Source organism: Oncorhynchus tshawytscha, linkage group LG20 (genome assembly GCF_018296145.1).
Source record: "Oncorhynchus tshawytscha isolate Ot180627B linkage group LG20, Otsh_v2.0, whole genome shotgun sequence".
Taxonomy (NCBI): domain Eukaryota; kingdom Metazoa; phylum Chordata; class Actinopteri; order Salmoniformes; family Salmonidae; genus Oncorhynchus; species Oncorhynchus tshawytscha.
The window spans coordinates 16920469-16940717 of record NC_056448.1 but is presented as its reverse complement, the minus strand read 5'-3'; the positions used below and the strand labels follow the sequence as shown (position 1 = coordinate 16940717).

The 20249-nt window shown below is 45.2% G+C and overlaps 4 protein-coding genes across 10 annotated transcripts in view; 2 read left to right on the top strand and 2 right to left on the bottom strand.

Moving 5' to 3' along the window:
* LOC112219368 (guanine nucleotide exchange factor VAV2) overlaps window positions 1-20249 on the top strand; it is a 1336992-nt gene that overhangs the window by 674315 nt on the left and 642428 nt on the right. The window lies entirely within an intron of this gene.
* On the top strand, window positions 1336-7745 carry LOC112226304 (CCN family member 1). The gene is made up of 5 exons (XM_024390704.2): window positions 1336-1573; window positions 2603-2816; window positions 3485-3871; window positions 4234-4412; window positions 5601-7745. Exons 1-5 carry the CDS (start codon window positions 1523-1525, stop codon window positions 5904-5906), a joined length of 1137 nt encoding a protein of 378 aa, XP_024246472.1. The 5' UTR covers window positions 1336-1522; the 3' UTR covers window positions 5907-7745.
* LOC112226303 (ATP-dependent RNA helicase DDX39A) lies at window positions 10874-16790 on the bottom strand. 3 transcript variants are annotated; one of them, XM_024390702.2, is made up of 10 exons: window positions 16683-16790; window positions 15229-15441; window positions 14852-14979; window positions 14471-14747; window positions 14084-14202; window positions 13816-13947; window positions 13595-13704; window positions 13262-13406; window positions 12929-13076; window positions 10874-11094 (listed from the first exon to the last, which is right to left on the bottom strand). In XM_024390702.2, exons 2-10 carry the CDS (start codon window positions 15434-15436, stop codon window positions 11078-11080), a joined length of 1284 nt encoding a protein of 427 aa, XP_024246470.1. In that variant the 5' UTR covers window positions 15437-15441; window positions 16683-16790; the 3' UTR covers window positions 10874-11077. The 3 variants fall into 3 exon arrangements, with proteins under 3 accessions (XP_024246470.1, XP_024246469.1, XP_024246471.1); XM_024390701.2 differs by lacking the exon at window positions 16683-16790 and adding an exon at window positions 16462-16568; XM_024390703.1 differs by lacking the exon at window positions 16683-16790 and adding an exon at window positions 16454-16472.
* On the bottom strand, window positions 16973-19269 carry LOC121840194 (volume-regulated anion channel subunit LRRC8D-like). The gene has a single exon (XM_042302287.1). The coding sequence runs from the start codon at window positions 19155-19157 to the stop codon at window positions 18285-18287; it is 873 nt and encodes a 290-aa protein (XP_042158221.1). The 5' UTR covers window positions 19158-19269; the 3' UTR covers window positions 16973-18284.

Genomic DNA, 20249 nt, shown 5'->3' with positions numbered 1-20249 from the left:
CCTTGATGATCTTTATGGCCTTCCTGTAGCATCGGGTGGTGTAGGTGTCCTGGAGGGCAGGTAGTTTGCCCCCGGTGATGCGTTGTGCAGACCTCACTACCCTCTGGAGAGCCTTACGGTTGAGGGCGGTGCAGTTGCCATACCAGGCGGTGATACAGCCCGCCAGGATGCTCTCGATTGTGCATCTGTAGAAGTTTGTGAGTGCTTTTGGTGACAAGCCGAATTTCTTCAGCCTCCTGAGGTTGAAGAGGCGCTGCTGCGCCTTCTTCACGATGCTGTCTGTGTGAGTGGACCAATTCAGTTTGTCTGTGATGTGTATGCCGAGGAACTTAAAACTTGCTACCCTCTCCACTACTGTTCCATCGATGTGGATGGGGGGGTGTTCCCTCTGTAGGTGTGTCCAAACTTTTGACTGGTACTGTATGTTTGCATGATTGCTGTACAGTTTAACAGTGTGTCAGTGGATTGTGGTATGTGTGTCTACCTCTTAACACAGTATCAGTGTGTAACAGGGCACACTATGTGGTCAAAGTGTGTTCCAGCTCAGGTAAACCGAGAGCTTCCTGTGTCCGTGTCCATGGGAGCGAGCCCTGGATTAACCTGACTGTTCTCACCTCTGTTCCGCTCTGCTTTGGTCTGGACTCACCACCACTGAACCTTTAGCACACTCCCTCCTTCAATAGATGTCTGTGAGAGGAAGAGAGAGCGACGAATGAAGGTCACGTGGAGGGGCACCATGGGAACCTATGAGGAAGGTAAGATGGATGTTGATGACAAACAGGATATGGAAGGAGGAGAGAGTGATGGACTGAAAGGGGTTGTTATTGCTATCATTTTCACCATCACCTTTGTAGAGTTGTGCAATATTTTGGTATATCAGAGCTAATTCCACTGAAACGTCTACACGCCCATCTATATGTATACTTTATCCGTCTCGCTCTCCTCGTCAAGTATTTCTATAAAGAAGGGGACCAAATTCTTAACTGTTTTCTATGGCTGTTCTAGTATTATTGTAGCACACACTAGCCATCTGAGTATATTTATCTTGCCATTCACAAAACAGCAGCTGGACAGAGGTATGCGTGTAAAAACAACTTAAAAGCATCAATAATATTATTTTAATTCAAACATAAATAAATAAACACCAAACGCCAGGTCCTCTTTGGAATGTAGTAATTCCGATTTTTTATGAATGAACGCATTCATAGTTGGCCACGCCTCAAACCCCTCCTCCCCGTTTGGAATACCCTGGCCTCATGCCCGCCTCTTAATTGGCTAGACCGACTGTGGTAGGCGGAGCTACAACAAAAGCACGGGGGCAATATATAACGGAGCTGCAAAAAGGAATCGATTGAAATGTGCAGGTGTTGATATTCTATGAAGAACACTAAACATTCATTTTGGAATTACTGCGCCTTGTTTGACAGTTGTGGGGTTTTGTTCGTGGACTAAAGCAACAATTATCTTCTTGTGCCAGTAGTTATATTTTCTTAATTTTTTTATTCAATTGTCATTTGACAACATGAGGACGTTAATATTGCCTGTTCTATTTCAAATGACGACTATTGCCTTGGTAAGTGTATGAAATGTTTTTGTACTATTTTGGCCTCAGCCAAGCTTGTGTAAACATTGTAAATAGAAGTTCACGTTTGTGGTCGGTCTCCTGTTAGCACAGTGGCGGGTTGTCAACAGACTGCACCACCGACAAGCGTACGGGTCCTCTGTCTTCGGCGTAATAAGAAATACCTTTGGGTCTCTGAATATTGCGTTAATGTGAAGGCACTGTGAATTTGATGTTACAGTTGTGTAAATGCTGTCGTTTTACAGTGAACATTTATGGCCAGATGGGGACACCCCACTACTAAAATCTGTTTCCAGAAAAAAAGCAAGGCACTGTACTCTGTAATGAAAGTGATGTTGACCACAGTGTCTTCTATACACTAAGACAGAGACAGAAAGAAACAGTGTAGTTATCTGAATCTATTGCATGACATGACAGATGATGTTAACCTGACGCCAGTGCTCATGTTTTACATGGGTTCCAGAATATCATTGGAATATTGGACCATGACTGCCCTTTAAACCCCCAGTGGTACACAAGAACCCAATTAGGGCTCCCAAACCGAGATGAAAAGTGACACATTCAGGTCTGGAAATAGATGGAACCCGCTGTGCGGAAACAATTTAGGCCCCACCACTCAATCCCCCTGGCCCAGGATGGCATGGCAGCAGAGGGATACCTTGGATGGTCTTATCCTGTAGACAGGCAGACCCAAAACCTTTATCATCCTTTATCAGGGTTATGGGGGGCTGTGGTGTTGGGACTCAGGGAAGGGGTTGCATTGAATTTCTCTTCATCCTTGCCAAGAGGAAGGTGACTGCGACAGAGAGTGAGAAAGTGTCCCAGGAGGTTGGTGCTGCTGGGTATTTAGTGAATATTTAAGCCAACCACACTTTGAAGATCTTCTGTGCTCTGTGTAGCCTGACCACTTGAAACAAACAGTTTCTCATTCTATTAATGTTTAGGCTATGAACGGCCCTCATTGAAATCATTTTTTCAATCCTCTGTATTGCACCATTCCTTCCAACCTGCCCCCTGTAGGTGAGTGCTGGCTGCCCTGTGATGTGTGAGTGCCCGACTGGCCCCCCCTCCTGTCCCCCGGGGGTCAGCTCTGTACCTGACAGTTGTGGCTGCTGTAAGGTGTGTGCTGCCCAGCTCAACCAGAACTGCCACGACTCACACCCCTGTGACCACCACAAGGGGCTGGAGTGTAACTATGGCAATGACGTGGGCCACACTCATGGCATCTGCAGGGGTATGTAGAGAATACAAATGGGGTTGTCAGGGTTCATGAGGGTTGGGTTTAGTCTGGGGTTGTATGGATTCAATGAAAAGTGAATGTTGGTTGTCTTTGATATGGATCTGGGGTTTGAAACTGGTGCCATGTTTAGAAGAGAGATCATCTTCCTGAGCCACACTGCTGAGAGCAGGGGGCAGAATGTATTTATCTAGCTCTGTGTCTTGCTGCATGCGCACACACACATGGGTATTTGTATGTGCGTGGGGGAGGGGGGGTCTATATAAAGGAGGGTATTTGGGGGTGTTGTATGGAAGTCCCGCAGAGGGACTGACATTGTAAACAAGTCAAAATTCCTCTCTGGACTAAGAATAGAGGCTCCTTCATAAACTAGGGATAGAGTGTCTGCCTCCTCTACTGTCATTTCACTTCCTACTTCTCATACACAATTAGTTCTGGACCTTTCTTGTTGATGTGCCCATTCTCTCTCTATTCCTTTTGTCTCTGTTGTTGTCCCTCTCCTCCACTTTGTTCATTACCTCACTCAACTTTCAACAAGACTTTCAACAAGTCTTTGTGTTTGAAGCAATACAACCAAAGGCATGGCCATAGGCTAGTGATACCTCAGAGCCTTCTACATACAGACATTAAGTCTATCCTTTTTTAAAATCTGTCTCCCCTAACAGCGAAGCTCGAGGGTCGCCCCTGCGAATACAACGGACGGATCTACCAGAACGGGGAGAATTTCCAGGCTGGCTGCAAGCACCAGTGTACGTGCATTGACGGGGCGGTGGGCTGCGTGCCCCTGTGCCCCAGCCACATGCCCCTGGCTTCGCCATCCTGCCCTGCCCCGCGCCTGGTCAAGGTGCCTGGGCAGTGCTGTCTCAGTATCGACTGCCACAAGGGCTCACAACGGCACCCACTGCCTCCAGCCTACCCGCCTTTCCCCTTCATGCCCTACCCTGCCTACCCCTACAAACCATACCACTACAAACCCAAGGATACCATGGGAAATGAGCTGGTGGAGGTAGAGAAGAAGTGGGACAAGCTGCGCGGGCACAAGCACCTGGCGGGTAAGAGAGGGCACCGTGATGTTGTTTTATAGCGCCGTCTGTTTCCCCCCTGCAGTAAAACGCCATGTTTGTGTTTTAGCCCCCGACTCAAACAGACCCACTGTGCACTCCTAGCCTTTCCCCTGCATCTCCCTGTTTGTGTGCGTGTCAGTGTTTGAGTGCGCCATGTTTTCCACTACTTGTGCATCAGAGGCACACACACCACTCTCTCACAGCGTATACCTCTGTCGTCCAGCTTTTCCTTCTCTGTAATCACCCTCTATGCGTCAGTGTTGCCTGTTCTGTGAATGAGGCCAGTGTGCTTACATCTCTCTCTGCCTCTCCCTCTGGTCCTCTCTCCCCCACTCTCTCCTTATGTCCAGCATGGAGGCAGTTTGGAGGGCAGTGTGTAGTCCAGACCACGAGCTGGTCCCAATGCTCACGCAGCTGTGGGATGGCCGTGTCCTCTCGTGTCACCAATGACAACGCCCAGTGTAAGCTAGTGAAGGAGACGCGCCTGTGCAACATCCGGCCTTGCAGCTCCATGTCCATCCCCATCAAGGTAAAGTGTGTGTGTGTGCGTGTAAAGGGTCTAGAAACCATAAAGAGCAACTGAAGGCAAGAAACAACTTATCTTGTAGTAAACAGCCTATGTGGCATCGATATTAGTCAAACATTTACTCCCGGGGGGGGCTGTATTTTTTTTTTTACGTGAAAAAGGGGGCCCTGGAGTAAAAATGGTTGGGAACCCTTGGGCTAGAGGAGTGAGTGACTGTGTACTGTTTTTGGTAGAGTGAAAGTACAAACGCTTCCCACATTCTTACACACACGAGACACCCACATCAAAGCACTCCTCCATGACCCAAATCTCATTCTCAGTCGCATTTCCTAATGAGGAGAATTGAAACCGAGGCTAATTCAGGAAGTAGAGCCCACCTTTAAGGAAGGGATTGCAGCGGTCACCATTTTGGTGTGGCAACCATTTAATAGTCCCCCTGCCTTCATACATTGTAGGTACATGTATTTAGGTCAATGCCTATATCCCAGTCTAAACCTTAAGAGACTGTGTGGACAGGGGTGTGCCCACAAGGTCACATCAATACAACGATATTAATATGAAGTGCCCCTCCCTCTGGCAAGCTCCCCCAGTGTGTGTCTGAGCCCACTCTATTCACAGTACTGTTGCTTGTGGAACAAGTTCAACTGAACTGTGAATGGAAAAAGCATCATTATAAGACCTATAGACCAACAGTACAAGGCACTAAATAGTTGTGACAGTGGAATGTAGAGACTCATATCCTTGAGTTCTGTGGGAGCTAACATGTAGCCACATCCACCATGCTACCAGCCTCTCTCACTCTGCCCAGGTCTCTGTGAGGTGATAATAGGCCCTTGTGTGTATGACGCAACGTGCTCTCTATTCTCCCACTCCCTTGCTTTCTCGTTTCATGCAACACCCTTAAACGCTCTCCCCCACTACATCTCACCAGAGCAGTGATTCACTGATGAGTCTGGTTGTTAGGCACCTGTCTTAATATGTTCTCTCTGTGTTTTGAGAGTTGTTGGGGTGTTAATGTGACACCATGCTACCTCATAACTGTTGGTGTTGGATGCCCACCCACCCATACTATCACCATGCCCCTCTCTAGCCCTGGTCTTGTTGTTTTGAACTTTCCTTGTGCCAGCATAATAACTGCAGTTGTGGTTCACTGGGATTGTGACTAACCCAGGCTCTTTCTCTTCTCCACAGAAAGGGAGGAAGTGCTCCCGTACCCACAAGGCCCCAGAGCCCCTGCGTCTGTCCTATGCTGGCTGCCGCAGCACGCGTCTCTACCGGCCCAACTACTGCGGCGTATGTGTGGACGGCCGCTGCTGCTCGCCCCGACACACACGCACCGCCTCCGTGACCTTTGCCTGCCCTGATGGTGAGCGCTTCGACCACTCCGTCATGTTCGTGCAGTCCTGCAAGTGCAGTGATAAGTGCAGTCATCTGAACGAGGCTGCCCTCCCGCCCCAGCAGTGGCTCTACGGAGACACACACAAGTTCACCGACTAGCGTCCCCTTCAAATCCCTCACTCGCTCCCCATCACTTTACCCCCAAGCCAAGCCCCTGATAGAGAAGTAGTCCTAAGAGTATCTTTGAGTAGACACTAGCCAGATGCAAAGATCCCCCACCACCCTCCTGGAGCATGTTTTGGGAGGCCTGGGTGAAGGAATTTGATTGGTTGATCTGCATTCTGGACAGAGATGAGTGACTAGTGCCGGCCTTAGAGTAGACACCCGGTCCATTATGGTTCATCAACCGGAATCACCAAAGTGTGTAACTAGACAAACATGGATTTGCCCGGCCACCATTTTGTCACTCCCCATGCACTCCTGTACTCTGGGACTGAACCCGCACTGTGGGGACGATGGAGAAAGGTGGGACACACCCAATGCAGACTCCAACACAGCTGCTGCACACACCCAGTAGACTTGTGGACTTGGGATGGTAAGGTGTTACATTTCATGGTGACTGCCAGCATAGAGTAGGCCTGTCAATGGCAAGCAGGTCTGGTTTGAGTGGAAGGAGAATCAGACAAGCAACAAAACAGAATTACTTATCCAGTAGATTTCCAATATCTGCTATTTAGACACTAAGACAAAGTTTTTGTGGGACAGAAGATGGAGCCTCCACAGAATGCTCTGGAAGGGACATTTGTATTTGTAATATTTATTGTTGTGACAGATGACAGTGGTTGCCAATGAGAGAAGAGATGCTGCTATGTTTGGAGCGGCATTACCGGAGGACCCTGCGAGAGATGATAAAACAGCTGAGATCTGTCAGAGAGAGGGGAGTTCCAGGGAGTCTGGGACTTGACCCCTGGTCTCACCAGTGTTCACTAATCAAACAGCCACATTACCTGAGCAATAGTGGACGAAGACAACCCCCAATGAGAGATGTTATGGTTAGAGACTGACTGGTGCAGAACCTGTTGGCTGCGGCTTTGTCTGTGTGTGTGTTAAGTCATTACACAGTTGGACCAGTCTCCATTTCTTACTCAGCCCTGAAACAGTGAGACATTTAACATAGCGCCAGTGGAACAAGCCTCGGATTCTGGCATTGAGAAGTCATGTTGCTGATTTGAAGCAAATTACAATCCTGACTGAGGGGTAGAAAGAACCTCAGCCACCCTCTGGTTTGTTATAAAAATAAAAATGCCTGCATATGAAGTAAACATATAATTTGTAACTAGCGGGCGGGACCGTTTCAGACTCAATCTGGCCTGTAATCTAGCAACTGATCCACAATACTCCACAAAACTCTTACTCATGTTGCTTTATGTTTGTGGCGTATAAATCTGCTCTCTGCCATTGAAGGTTGACATGTCGACGATAACATCATGCTCATTAGACTGAAGCAGACATGAGGACACTACAAAGGGATCAGCACTACAGCGGTTGGAAATTTCCGCCTTTGCATGGACATGCGTCAGTCTGTTATAGCACCTCGAAGAGATTAGCATAACAGTTGTCTGAAGTTGGAGGTTAAGATTCTGTATTGGTGAGACATGGACCTCTTTAGAATTGCCAAATTCTCCCCTATTAGGACAGGTTGATAATTAATGCACCTGGTTCATGACTTTAGTCTGAGATATACCACTCAGATTTAAAGATGGAATTCGCATGCTTTTCCCTCTGACTATGAAAAGTATTAGAGGATTCAAGTATTGAAGCCCATATTACATTGTAGTCCATGAGATTTTTAACCTGCCTTGTATAAGTGTTGATTTGTATTTTTCTATGATTCAACTTTTTGTACAACTTCTAGGTTGGGACAGGCTTTCATAGTTGCCGCACACAGCCTGTTAGGTGATTGACTTTGTAAAATAAAAATGGACGTTATCTGATTGATGGCCGTGTCTAACCACTCTTACCTATGTAGACTGTGATTTTAGAAGTCTTTGGTTTTATAACTGGACACTAGAGCAGCCATAAATGCATCCTTGTTTGAGTTTGCCACACACATGCCAATCCATTTGAGTTAACATAGTGCCTTGCGAAAGGATTCGGCCCCCTTGAACATTTCAGGCTTCAAACATAAAGATATAAAACTATTTTTTTGTGAAGAATCAACAACAAGTGGGACACAATCATGAAGTGAACCATTTATTGGATATTTCAAACTTTTTTAACAAATCAAAAACTGAAAAAATTGGGCGTGCAAAATTATTCAGCCCCTTTACTTTCAGTGCAGCAAACTCTCTCCAGAAGTTCAGTGAGGATCTCTGAATGATCCAATGTTGACCTAAATGACTAATGATGATAAATACAATCCACCTGTGTGTAATCAAGTCTCCGTATAAATGCACCTGCACTGTGATGGTCTCAGAGGTCCGTTAAAAGCGCAGAGAGCATCATGAAGAACAAGGAACACACCAGGCAGGTCCGAGATACTGTTGTGAAGAAGTTTAAAGCCGGATTTGGATACAAAAAGATTTCCCAAGCTTTAAACATCCCAAGGAGCACTGTGCAAGCAATAATATTGAAATGGAAGGAGTATCAGACCACTGCAAATCTACCGAGACCTGGCCGTCCCTCAACTTTCAGCTCATACAAGGAGAAGACTGATCAGAGATGCAGCCAAGAGGCCCATGATCACTCTGGATGAACTGCAGAGATCTACAGCTGAGGTGGGAGACTTTGTCCATAGGACAACAATCAGTCGTATATTGCACAAATCTGGCCTTTATTGAAGAGTGGCAAGAAAGCCATTTCTTAAAGATATCCATAAAGTGTTTAAAGTTTGCCACAAGCCACCTGGGAGACACACCAAACATGTGGAAGGTGCTCTGGTCAGATGAAACCAAAATTGAACTTTTTGGCAACAATGCAAAACGTTATGTTTGGCGTAAAAGCAACACAGCTCATCACCCTGAACACAACATCCCCACTGTCAAACATGGTGGTGGCAGCATCATGGTTTGGGCCTGCTTTTCTTCAGCAGGGACAGGGAAGATGGTTAAAATTGATGGGAAGATGGATGGAGCCAAATACAGGACCATTCTGGAAGAACCTGATGGAGTCTGCAAAAGACCTGAGACTGGGACGGAGATTTGTCTTCCAACAAGACAATGATCCAAAACATAAAGCAAACTCTACAATGGAATGGTTCAAAAATAAACATATCCAGGTGTTAGAATGGCCAAGTCAAAGTCCAGACCTGAATCCAATCGAGAATCTGTGGAAAGAACTGAAAACTGCTGTTCACAAATGCTCTCCATCCAACCTCTCTGAGCTCGAGCTGTTTTGCAAGGAGGAATGGGAAAAAATGTCAGTCTCTCGATGTGCAAAACTGATAGAGACATACCCCAAGCGACTTACAGCTGTAATTGCAGCAAAAGGTGGCGCTACAAAGTATTAATTTAAGGGGGCTGAATAATTTTGCACTCCCAATTTCAGATTTTGATTTGTTAAATTTGAAATATCCAATAAATGTCGTTCCACTTCATGATTGTGTCCCAATTGTTGATTCTTCACAAAAAAATTGTTTTCTTTATGTTTGAAGCCTGAAATGTGGCAAAAGGTCGCAAAGTTCAAGGGGGCCGAATACTTTCGCAAGGCACTGTATAACTAGTCCATGTACAGCTAGCACTGAGCAAGTCTGGGTTCTGTGATGTTGGCACAGCACAGTCACTTAATCTCTATGCTTTATTGAACAAGAGATTGAAAACTTGTCGAGGCAAATATCTGGTTTTGTCCAAACTTTGATTTACTGGCTGAGTTCATGCTGCATTTGGAAGAAGAAAAAAAATAATTGTACGTTTCACGAACACCCTGGATGTTGATGTATTACCTAACAAAACAAGTGCACCCATTCAAAGTTCTGACTAGTAGAGTACAGATACAACCGGAAGTGACTTTCGTGGCAGGTTGGGAAATGGGTTAGCTAAAATGCTTTTCTAAACCGCTACAAATGTCACGCCTGCACACAGCTGTCGGCATTCTGCCTTCTCCCTATAGTTCTCAGCGTCGCCCAGGACTGGGTCATGAACTACAATCCCGACGTGGCATTTTACCGTTTAGAAACGTCGGATTGCTTGCGATACAGCTTGCGAAACATATGGCCCTCATCTTTCACCATCGAGAAAGTAATTCGATTAAGACGAGTTTCAGATCTACACAGCTATGTATGGGTGCCTCTGTCAAAGCTACTGTTCCACATGGTCGGGAAAACGCTAGATAATCCGCAGTTACTCACCTCTGTCAATTGCCCGTAAACAAACACTAACATGGAGATAGGGTTAGCGTTCCCACCAGACCGCATTAAAAAAAAAGTATATATTTAACCTTTGTTTTGGAAAATAATTTGGCTGATGCTTCCAAAACCATACCGCAAGCAATGCGTGTTACTGTTCAGACAGTCAGGGCTCTAAACAAGACACCGTCGTCCAATGATTTATGTAATGAAATCGTGGCATGATCAATGGCTATACTCCCTTTAGTCACAACCCTGTGTCATTAAAACTAGCTGGGGAAATATGGTTGTACTACTATACAGGGATGTGGCCAATTAGCATGAATAGGTTTTATTTGATAGATGCGTATAACCTTTTGATTCCTGTATAAATAAATTCTATTAGGCAGATATGCGATTACCCAATGGAAGGATGCCGCCGATGCCCCGCTCCCATTAAGAGCCATGATCACTGGTTCTTCCAAATCAGCCGCGATGGCCCCTCCTTTTACGAGCCCTTACAATGAATGAAGTTGTGCCTAGATTTCCCGTTCTTCGACAGTGAGCCAGCGTACAACCACCACATGCTTGAGACTCACAGTAAAAGTAACTTCCAAGAAGCCCTTCATAGACTTTCCTGATGTTGCGTTTTAGCCCAACGTTTTGTAAACTTGCATGCAATCAATAAAGCAATCTGAATGGGGAATTAATGGTCCTATTTAACTAGCAAAAAAAAAAAAAAGTAATTTGAAGATTTGCACATCATTGTAAGTAACATGTAATCTGTCAAAATTAGACCAGGAACTGGAATTTTATAAAAAGTTTTAATTTCATTGACCAAACCACAACACAAGTTTAAAACCAGACAACCCCCAATGATACATTCAAAAAAAAAAAAAACTTATGGTAAACAGTCAAGGAACAGAGCTTTAAAATAACAGCGAGGAGGGTTTTTCATCCAAACAAGGACAGAGATTCAGGGTTAGGGGACACTTCAGGGATGGAGGACTCATCTGGACTGCTCAACTAGAAAGAAAAAGTGGTGGGTGAGGAAGGAGAGAAGAGACACACTGTTCTGAAGACCATCTCCATAAGCAACAGCTGGGTATTCCAGCTTTTCACACAGGTTAATATGTACGGGGTCTCCATTCACTAAGACCTACCCAGTTCAGGGCTGAACCCACATTTGTCTTTATAGCACATAAGAAACCTGTGATTCATGCATGTCTCAGTGGACTAATCCACTGGAGGCCACAGGGATGGCACAGTCCAAGGGGATTGTGGCAAAGAGGCAGAGAATGCTCTTTCCCGCCAATTCATTGTGTGAATCATTAGCCCTTTGTTAGTGTCTATCAATTCCCCATCACAAGTAGTACATTTCCCGTTGATTCACAATTTCTAATCTACAATGTTTACCATCATTTATGTTAATGTATTTACTATTAGTCTTGTTCTCATTGTCAGTGCGCACAACTTAGGCTACACTTGTGAGAAACAACTTTAGATGTATTTAATTCCATTTACTAGTTGTCAATTTAGTAATTGTCTGTTGTTTAAAGCACTCCTGTCAACATGGAATATAGAAGTAGTCATAAGGCTACCTGGCCTGCTTGCAAATGTAGACCTATAAAAATAAGCCCATTTGGAGATACGATTGCATTTCTGATTGGCGTAACTCACCACTAATGACTGAGCTTTAAAAGTAACTTGTCACCTCAAACAGCAAGTAAACAGTCATAACATACATTGAGAATGACAATAGTTACACAATGTAGTTAAACTACTGAGTGAAAGGGGATATTATCATGCTCTGATCTAGTGGAAATGGCAAAAATAAGCCTTCCTGATTACTTCTTATCTCTTTCGCAAATAGCCTATAGTGGCTTTTGTTCAGAGCTCACTGGTGCAGCAAAACAGGGGCCCAGAATATTTTATATCATCTTACAAGTTTGCTAGCGCACGCGTTGTGCTGGACCCAATTGATAATGTTTTGAGTTCGTTGCAGACAGGCCATGTGTAGCCAATGTGATTTATAGGATATTTATAAAATCAGGATAATTTCTATCTGCAGGCTGCAATGTTTCCATTTGTTGGCTTTTTTACATAGTTGGCAATAGAAGTGACTTATATTTTTATATAATTTATTACCACTATTCCATAAAAAAAAGTGCATATGAAACCCTCAACTGGCACACAAAAATCGGTAGAAATGGACTAAATTGGCATTCCACGTGAAAAAAAGTTGCCGACCCCTGGAGTAACATATGCTCCTGAAGTTGCCACTAATAACGGCATAATCTGTGAAGGCCAGCAGGATGGTCAGGTACTGGATCACTGGCTCACCTGTTGTATTCGGCGCACGTGACAAATAAACTTTGATTTGATATTTCTTCAAAATGTGTGCTTAAAGCACACGTCAGACACTTCTCCTCCCTTGGACCGAATTCATCAATCAAGGTCACTGTTTAGTAAGGAACTCCACACCTGGTTGTTAAGGTCTTAATTGAAAGGAGAAACCAAAACCCAGCAGACACTAGGCCCTCCAAGGAATGAGTGACATCCCTGGCTTAAAGCATCAGACAAGCTATTTGGAAAGGGGAAAAACTAACTAAAATTATCGACCAACACAGGGTTTGGCTGGAAGGGATATCCTTGTCACATTGACATTTGTTATGATAGCCAAGTCCATTTTAGACCCTCTTCACTACATTCAGTCCCCTTTAACATTGAATTAAACAATTACCAGCAGACAGTGACAGAAAGACATAACTATGACTCATCTTATAACAACAAGCAATGTCAGTTTGAATGGAGAAACCTCAGTGGGAGGCTGCATGTATAAGGATGGAGAGAGCCTTACTGTAAGTGGAAATGTCGATCTCTTCTGGCAGCTCAGCCACATTGACCTCAAAGCGGTCCTGCACGTCATTCAAAGTCTTGGCATCTGTCTCGTCTGACACAAAGGTCACAGCCAGACCCTTGGTTCCAAACCGCCCAGCACGGGCCACCTGAGGGGCAAGAGTGTCAGATGGGAGTGACAACTCAAAGAATATATGAGCCTTTAGAGGGAGATCTACAGAGTCCAATGACAAGTTGATGAAATAGTCAGATGCAATCATCGAAATAGGTATTTGGAAATACCATTCACTACCAGAAGACAGGTGTTTGAGGCGCCATCAATTATGTGACTCACCCTGTGTAAGTATGTGTCTGAGTCCTCAGGCATGTCGTAATTGAAGACAATATTGACCCGCTCGATATCCATCCCTCGGCCAAACAGGTTGGTGGCCACCAAGATCCGCCTTTGGAAGTCCTTGAACTGCTGGTACCGGGACAGCCTGGGGATAGACAGCCAGAGGGGATTAACACAGCTGCTATAGGTATTACTAGATGTAGAGGCTGCCCTTTGAAGGAAACTGTGTTGAGTTAAATTAGGCTTTCAGCTGCATAAAAAGTCAGCATTTGGGGCTCCATTTAATTGGAGATTTGTGAGAGAAAGGCGTGCATGTAAGCAACAGAGACAGACCTCTCCTCCTGAGCCATGCCCCTGTGGATGGCAATGGCAGGGAAGTTCTGTTCCACCAGTAGCTGAGAAAGCGCCACACAGCGCTGCACTGACTTGACAAAGATCACCACCTAGAGGTACACAGGTGACATTACAGAACTATAGCAAACATTCACAGGGAAACAGCACAAATACGACTACTTCTTACAGGGATAAAAATTACACAATTTGTGTTGGTTTACCTGGTTGAACTCCAGCACATCAAGCAGGTCAAAGAGCTTGCGGTTCTTCTCGCTGTCCTTCAGCTTGCAGTAGTACTGCTGCAGACCGTGCAGCGTCAGCTTGGTTTCATCATCTACAAACACCTCCATGGGCTACATACAGGAGACAGAGTATGTCACTTCAGAACCACAAAAATCTCTATGAAGTCAATGCAAAGACAGTTGTTTGTAAAACAGCATTTGGAGTCCAATAACCGCATGAAGTGGCAGTGCTACCCCCTGCACTCACATCCTGCATGAACTTGCGGCAGACCGGTCGAATCTCCTTGCTGAGGGTGGCGCTGAACATCATGCACTGCTTCTCATGTGGTGTTAGCCTGAAGATGTCCTGTACGTCACGCCTCATGTCTGAAACAAGAGAAATGGGAACATGGATAAAACAGCCAAGTCTCAAACTACCCCCAAGAACAGCCAAGTACCCAGACATCCATTATGCTCAGTCTACATGTTATAACAGATTTCCACAGGGGTAAACCCTTGTTCACACATTACATTCAAGATTGCTAGAACTTATATTTCGGGGGGGAGGGGGAAAATAACAAAAATGGGTTGAATTAGAAGTTTAGTGAAAAAGGAGCATTTCCAAAAACGACAGGAATAATAAGCAAGGACTCACCCAACTGCTCCAGCATCTTGTCACACTCATCCAGGACAAAGTGCTTGACGTTCTTTAGGTTGAGGGTCTTGTTGCGGATAAGGGCCAGGATTCTGCCAGGGGTTCCCACCACAATGTGAGGGCAGTTCTTCTTCAGCACATCCTCATCCTTCTTGATAGACAGGCCCCCAAAGAACACGGCTGCCTTGACTGTGGGCATGTACTTGGAGAAGCGCTCGTACTCTTTGCTGATCTGGAAGGCCAGCTCTCGTGTGTGGCACATTACAAGAACTGACACCTAGAGGAAAGAGTATTTGATGCTAATAGATCACTTGCAGGTTATGCATAACAAATATTTGAAACTTGATATTCCAGAGGCATTTGTAGAATGCAGACACTGACCTGTCCATCCACAGGCTCGATCTGCTGTAGTGTGGCAAGAACAAACACTGCCGTCTTGCCCATACCAGACTTAGCCTGGCACAGGATGTCCATGCCCAGGATGGCCTGAGGGATGCACTCATGTTGAACTGGAAAACAATGAAACATTTGGTCAGTACACCATCTTTATTCAAACAAAAAAGCCATTGTTTACCATAACACACCTTGGAGAACACATGCGTTGTAATTGACAAGAAAGTCCATCAACACCCAATGACCATGGACACTCAGCCATCTATACTCCTATACATGCACGCCATTGTATCCAGACATGCCGTGCAGCAATTCATGACCTCCATTTATGCCACTCCCAGCACTCATCCACCCATTGCACTCACCTTCAGACGGATGCTCAAAGCCACAGTCGACAATCGCACGGAGCAGCTCTGGTTTGAGCAGGAAGTCTCTGAAGCCAGAGCTGTGGATGGAGACATAGGAGCCCTTCACCTCCTTCTTGCCTGCTGGGGCAGTGGTCTCTGGGGCTCCCTGGGGCTCCTCGTCCTCTTCATAGTCCAGCAGCTCATTCTCAGCATCATTCTCAGCCATTCTGACTACAGAAATAATTTTTAGAAAGGGGGGAATAATGGCTGGTCACTAGTTGTCACCATTTGCTTTTGACTAAAGATTGTTGTCCCCCCCCACCATGTTTTTTAAAAATATAGAGATGTATTCAATCAGGATATTTAGTGGTTAACAGACTAACATCGCCACTATCTAACTACTTACAATGGAAATAAGCAATACTCTTTGGTAACGTTAGTCTACATCAGAGCCCTCTATAAAGTTAACATTCAGTAACGTCAAACCATCTTAATGTTTAAATAAATAATGACGTTGACAGTTGCAGGAAACGTCTCAAACTAGCTAAGGCATTACTATCCAGTTAAGTGAAGTAGTTGGCTAACGTTAGTTGCAAACTATCCACGTTCAACAGCAAAATAAACAGCTCGATTATGTATTACAAACAAAACCAGGGGCCATGGTTGCTAGCTAGCAAGCAATTTGCAATAAATGGTAAGCAACTAAAAAGGTTTCGTCAACAAGGGTTGGGATTGGCTAGCTCCGTAGGTTGTTTACGAGTAAAATCAGAGATATCTCTGGTAACGTAACATCTGTATAGCAATGCAAACGTTACATCCGTATAGTAACGCAAAGAATGTCATGAATCGACTGCCTTTGCCGCACACAGCTCAGGCCAACCTAGTTAGCTAAATTACTAGCAGTTCTGGTAGCTAACGTTAACTAATACAACTAGCAATGTAGCGAGCTATCGAACTAAGCCGACTATTGTCCAAATTACAGAACATGTTCATTCACACGTGGCTAACTCCAATGCTTTGCACGACTTGGACTGGTTTTGGTTAGCTTACGTTAGTCCTAGCCTAGCTAGCAAAATAGCCTTCGTTATTCCCAGATGCTTTGCTCAGAACTAACACTGCTTACAATGAATTTGCTAAAATAATGCTTATCCGAAAACCATAAAAAAGTTGTTGGTAATTTCTAATACAACTACGAGAACCAGAATATTCCAAAAAAAGGACACAAATAAGCAATATTAGCTACCGTCTTACATTACAACGATGTTACAATTCAACCTCCGAAAATTGCTCCTCAAAACCACATGGAGAGGAGGCCTCAGTTATACGACAGGCCACAACTTCCGCCTCCACTAAATACAGCAATATCATTGGTTTGTTTCACGTGTCAGTTTGACGAAACTACTCTTAATCGTATCATTATTGGCCAAGTCAAGCTGTCAATCATCAGTGACGATAGATGTTTTATAACTAACCAAGATAGCCCACAGACTGTCGTTTCCAATGGGAAATAGTGGGCAAGAGCCAAGCCGCTCAGTAGACAATGGACCTGATCGGACAGCTCAGAGCCTCAAGCACGAACTAGCGAGATCCTTTTAGCCTCTTCTAGCACGCATCTGCATATTTCCGTTAGGGAACGCCTACTCTGTGAAGTGCGCGTGTGCAATAGCTCGATTCGCCTTTGCTTCTAAACAACGCGTTTAAAAAAAAAAAACTTTGACAAATGGCAAAGTCTACAAATCTTAAATCCGCCTGTTGTCTTTCATTAACATTTTCGATTGCGTTTTATATTTTGTAATCTAATACCTTATAAAAACGTATTGCGCAGAAGTAAATTAAGCCATGAAAACAAATATAATTTTACATATATCATAAATGATCGCGTTTTTATGAATATTATGATATAATGTTGAATCTCATTAAAAAATATTATGGAACATGATCCAGGAAGTAAGCGGGACGTTCATAGTTTATTACATTAATTCAGTCAATAAGTTTGACCATTATGGTCTTGTGTACAGTAGAACACACACACTTCATTTATTCAATAAAATGTATTTGTCCCGCAACGATTCATTGAAATGTGTTGTATTACGTTGTAGGTGTTACGATAACATAGTCCAAATCAGCACCAATAAGGGCATGCATGTACTGTACATGCATGTACTGGGCATGCATGTACATGCATGTACTGTAATTAATATTATTAGTCGTACAAAAAAAAGGTGGACAAGTTTTCATCATTTCGATAGTCACAATAAAGTGCTAATGTTCTGAACAAGCACACTATTGTATTAGTTTCACGTCAGTATTAGCTTCACAAAAGGTTGCACCCAATGCTAGCAAGATTAATTTGAGGTTTTTGAAGATTAAATATGTGCAAAACAAGTAGGAATAAATGTTAATGTTAATCTTATTGGTCGTTTAAGTCCTTTCAGTCTGTCCAATTTCTGTCTTTCCACATGTACAGTTTAGGCCTTTAAACTTCATAAGCTCATTGAAGCTCAGGGTATAGTCCTCCTCAGACAAACAAGTCCCAGAAAGCCCAGAGTTTCAGTAAGCCTGTGGAGGGATCCCTGAGCTCCGCAGTGGAGATAATAACAATCGTTTCATGTCCATGTCTAATCCAGTGTAGCAGGACATGCATTCATCCAGTCTTATGCAGACTCCTTCAAAATACTGTTTTTACTTTGAAATTAAATTAATAGAGGACTCTCAAAGTGGAAGCAAAGACGAATCAGTTTTTCCAACGGGTTACATATATGGATGTTATATAAACTGTACAGGGACATAAGGTATCAAACATTTTACTGCAGCAAAGTCTATGAACTTTCATGTAAAATCACTTTTTGTCTAGGAAGATTGTGGATGTGTCAGCGCTGCAGTGATGTACCCCACAAACTCAACAAGTGATAAACATAGAAAAGAGTGGTCAATAAGAAAAATAGGTGGTAAAAAAATAAAATGTCAGAAATAAAATAAGCATTAAAAAAATATATGAATTGTCCAAAACAATACAAACACTACAAGATGTTGAATGTATTCTATGACAGGTTAGACAATATTCATCTCCAGTTCTATATCCGTGATTCCAGAGCGGAGGAGAAACTCCACTGGGTAGCCGAGAAGTAGGGGAAGCTATCTGAGTCTGGACGGGAGTGTGATTCTAAGGATTTGCCAGTATGAGAGCCAGGCTGGGTTAGGAACTCTTTCACATGTCGTGGCAGTGCATGGAGCAGCCAGTCCTCCACCAGCAGACCTTCTCCATGCAGTCCTGAACAGCAGCCCAGCTCCATGGGCAGCTCCTCCAGACTGTTGCTGCGCAGGTCCAGGCGGGACAGCTGGCTCAGGTTGCTTAGCCCTGGAGGCAGGGAACCCAAGGAGTTGTGGGATACATTCAGGCTCCGCAGCTCCAAACAGCGACTGAAGAGCTCTGGAGGCAGACTCTCCAGCCTGTTCCCACTCAGGTCCAGCTCGGTGAGAAATGTCAGCGCCCCTACCTCTGCTGGCAGCTCGTCCAGCAGGTTGCCAGCCAGTAGGAGGCGACGTATGTGGTGGAGGGTGAAGAGGGCCGGGGGAAGGCTCTGGAGCTGGTTGTACCCCAGGTCCAGGAGCTCCAGAGCACGCAGTACACCAACACTAGCCGGTAGAGCCAGAACACAGTTATGGGCCAGCCTGAGGCAGGAGAGGCGGCGGAGGTGTGCCAGCCCTAGAAGTTCCTCCAGGGTGCGCAGGCTGTTGTGCTGCAGGTCCAGGGTGCGCAGGCTGGTGAGGGCCAGCAAGGCAGAGGGCAGGCGCTCCAGGTGGCAGTCCTGCAGCTGCAACTCGGTTAGGCCGGCCACACGCCGCAGGCCCGTCAGCACCAGCAGCCTGGAGCCCTCGTTGTGGATCTCCAGCCTCACCAGGCTCCCTGCCACCTCCCCCAGCTCCCCGGGCACACGCTGCAGCATGCCCCTCAGGACCAGCACCCGGAGATGACGGAGCTGCCTGAGGCTTCCCAGGGCCCAGCCACGGCCCACCCCCCCTCGCAACCCAGCCGGCCAGAAAGGTGCAACTCCTGCAGGCCGCGGAGAGAGTAGACCCAGCCTGGGTGAAGGTGAGGTGCAGGGCCTCCAGACGTTCCTGCAGAACCACCAGGGCACCAGGCTGCATGGCTGCAGTACAGTGGTACAAATGAAGCTCCCTGTTGTGACATATAAAACAGTTGAAGCCCCTTTGTCTAGAACACACCAAGCCAAACATTTCTATAAAGTGTATATTGCATGTAGATTATTTTAATATTTGGTGGCTTCATTGTTGGCTATATGGCTCACCTGAGTGAGGTCATGTTGGCCACCTGTGCGGGGAGCTTGGCGTCTGAGATGAGCTCCAGCTTGAGCACCACCAGCTGGCTGAGGGTGAAGAGGGCGGGGGGCAGGCGCGGCAGGGCCACCAGCTGCAGCAGGGGCCGTCCCTCTGGGTCGACCGTGGTCATGGAGCGCAGCCTCTCGGCACCCCAGCGCCTCTCCAGGCTCTCCTCCAGCAGGCGTGTTTCGCTGACAGGTGACAGGAAGACGGAAAGGCGCTGGGCCAGTAGGGGGTCGTACTGGTCAGCCATGTGTAACAGGAAGGCCAGGTCATTACATAAGTCAGGGACATCCCTCATGGAGCCCAGCTCCCTCAGTTTGTTAAAGGAGTATTGACGCAGGGAGCTGAGGGGTGGGCAACCACAAACAGGGCACTGTATAGTTAACAACAAAAGTACGAAGAGTATAATATGCTGCAGACAGTAGTGGAAAAAGTACCAAATTGTCATACTTGAGTAAAAGTACCTTAATAGAAAATACCTTAATAGAAAATGAATCAAGTAAAAGTGAAAATCACCCAGCAAAATACTACTTAAGTAAAAGTCTAAAAGTATCTGGTTTTAAATATACTTAAGTATCAATAGTAAAAGTATATACGTATAATTTCACAGTATTTATATTAAGCAAACCAGACAGCATGATTTTCTAGTTTTTTTCATTTACGGATAGCCAGGGGCACAGTCCAACACTCAGACT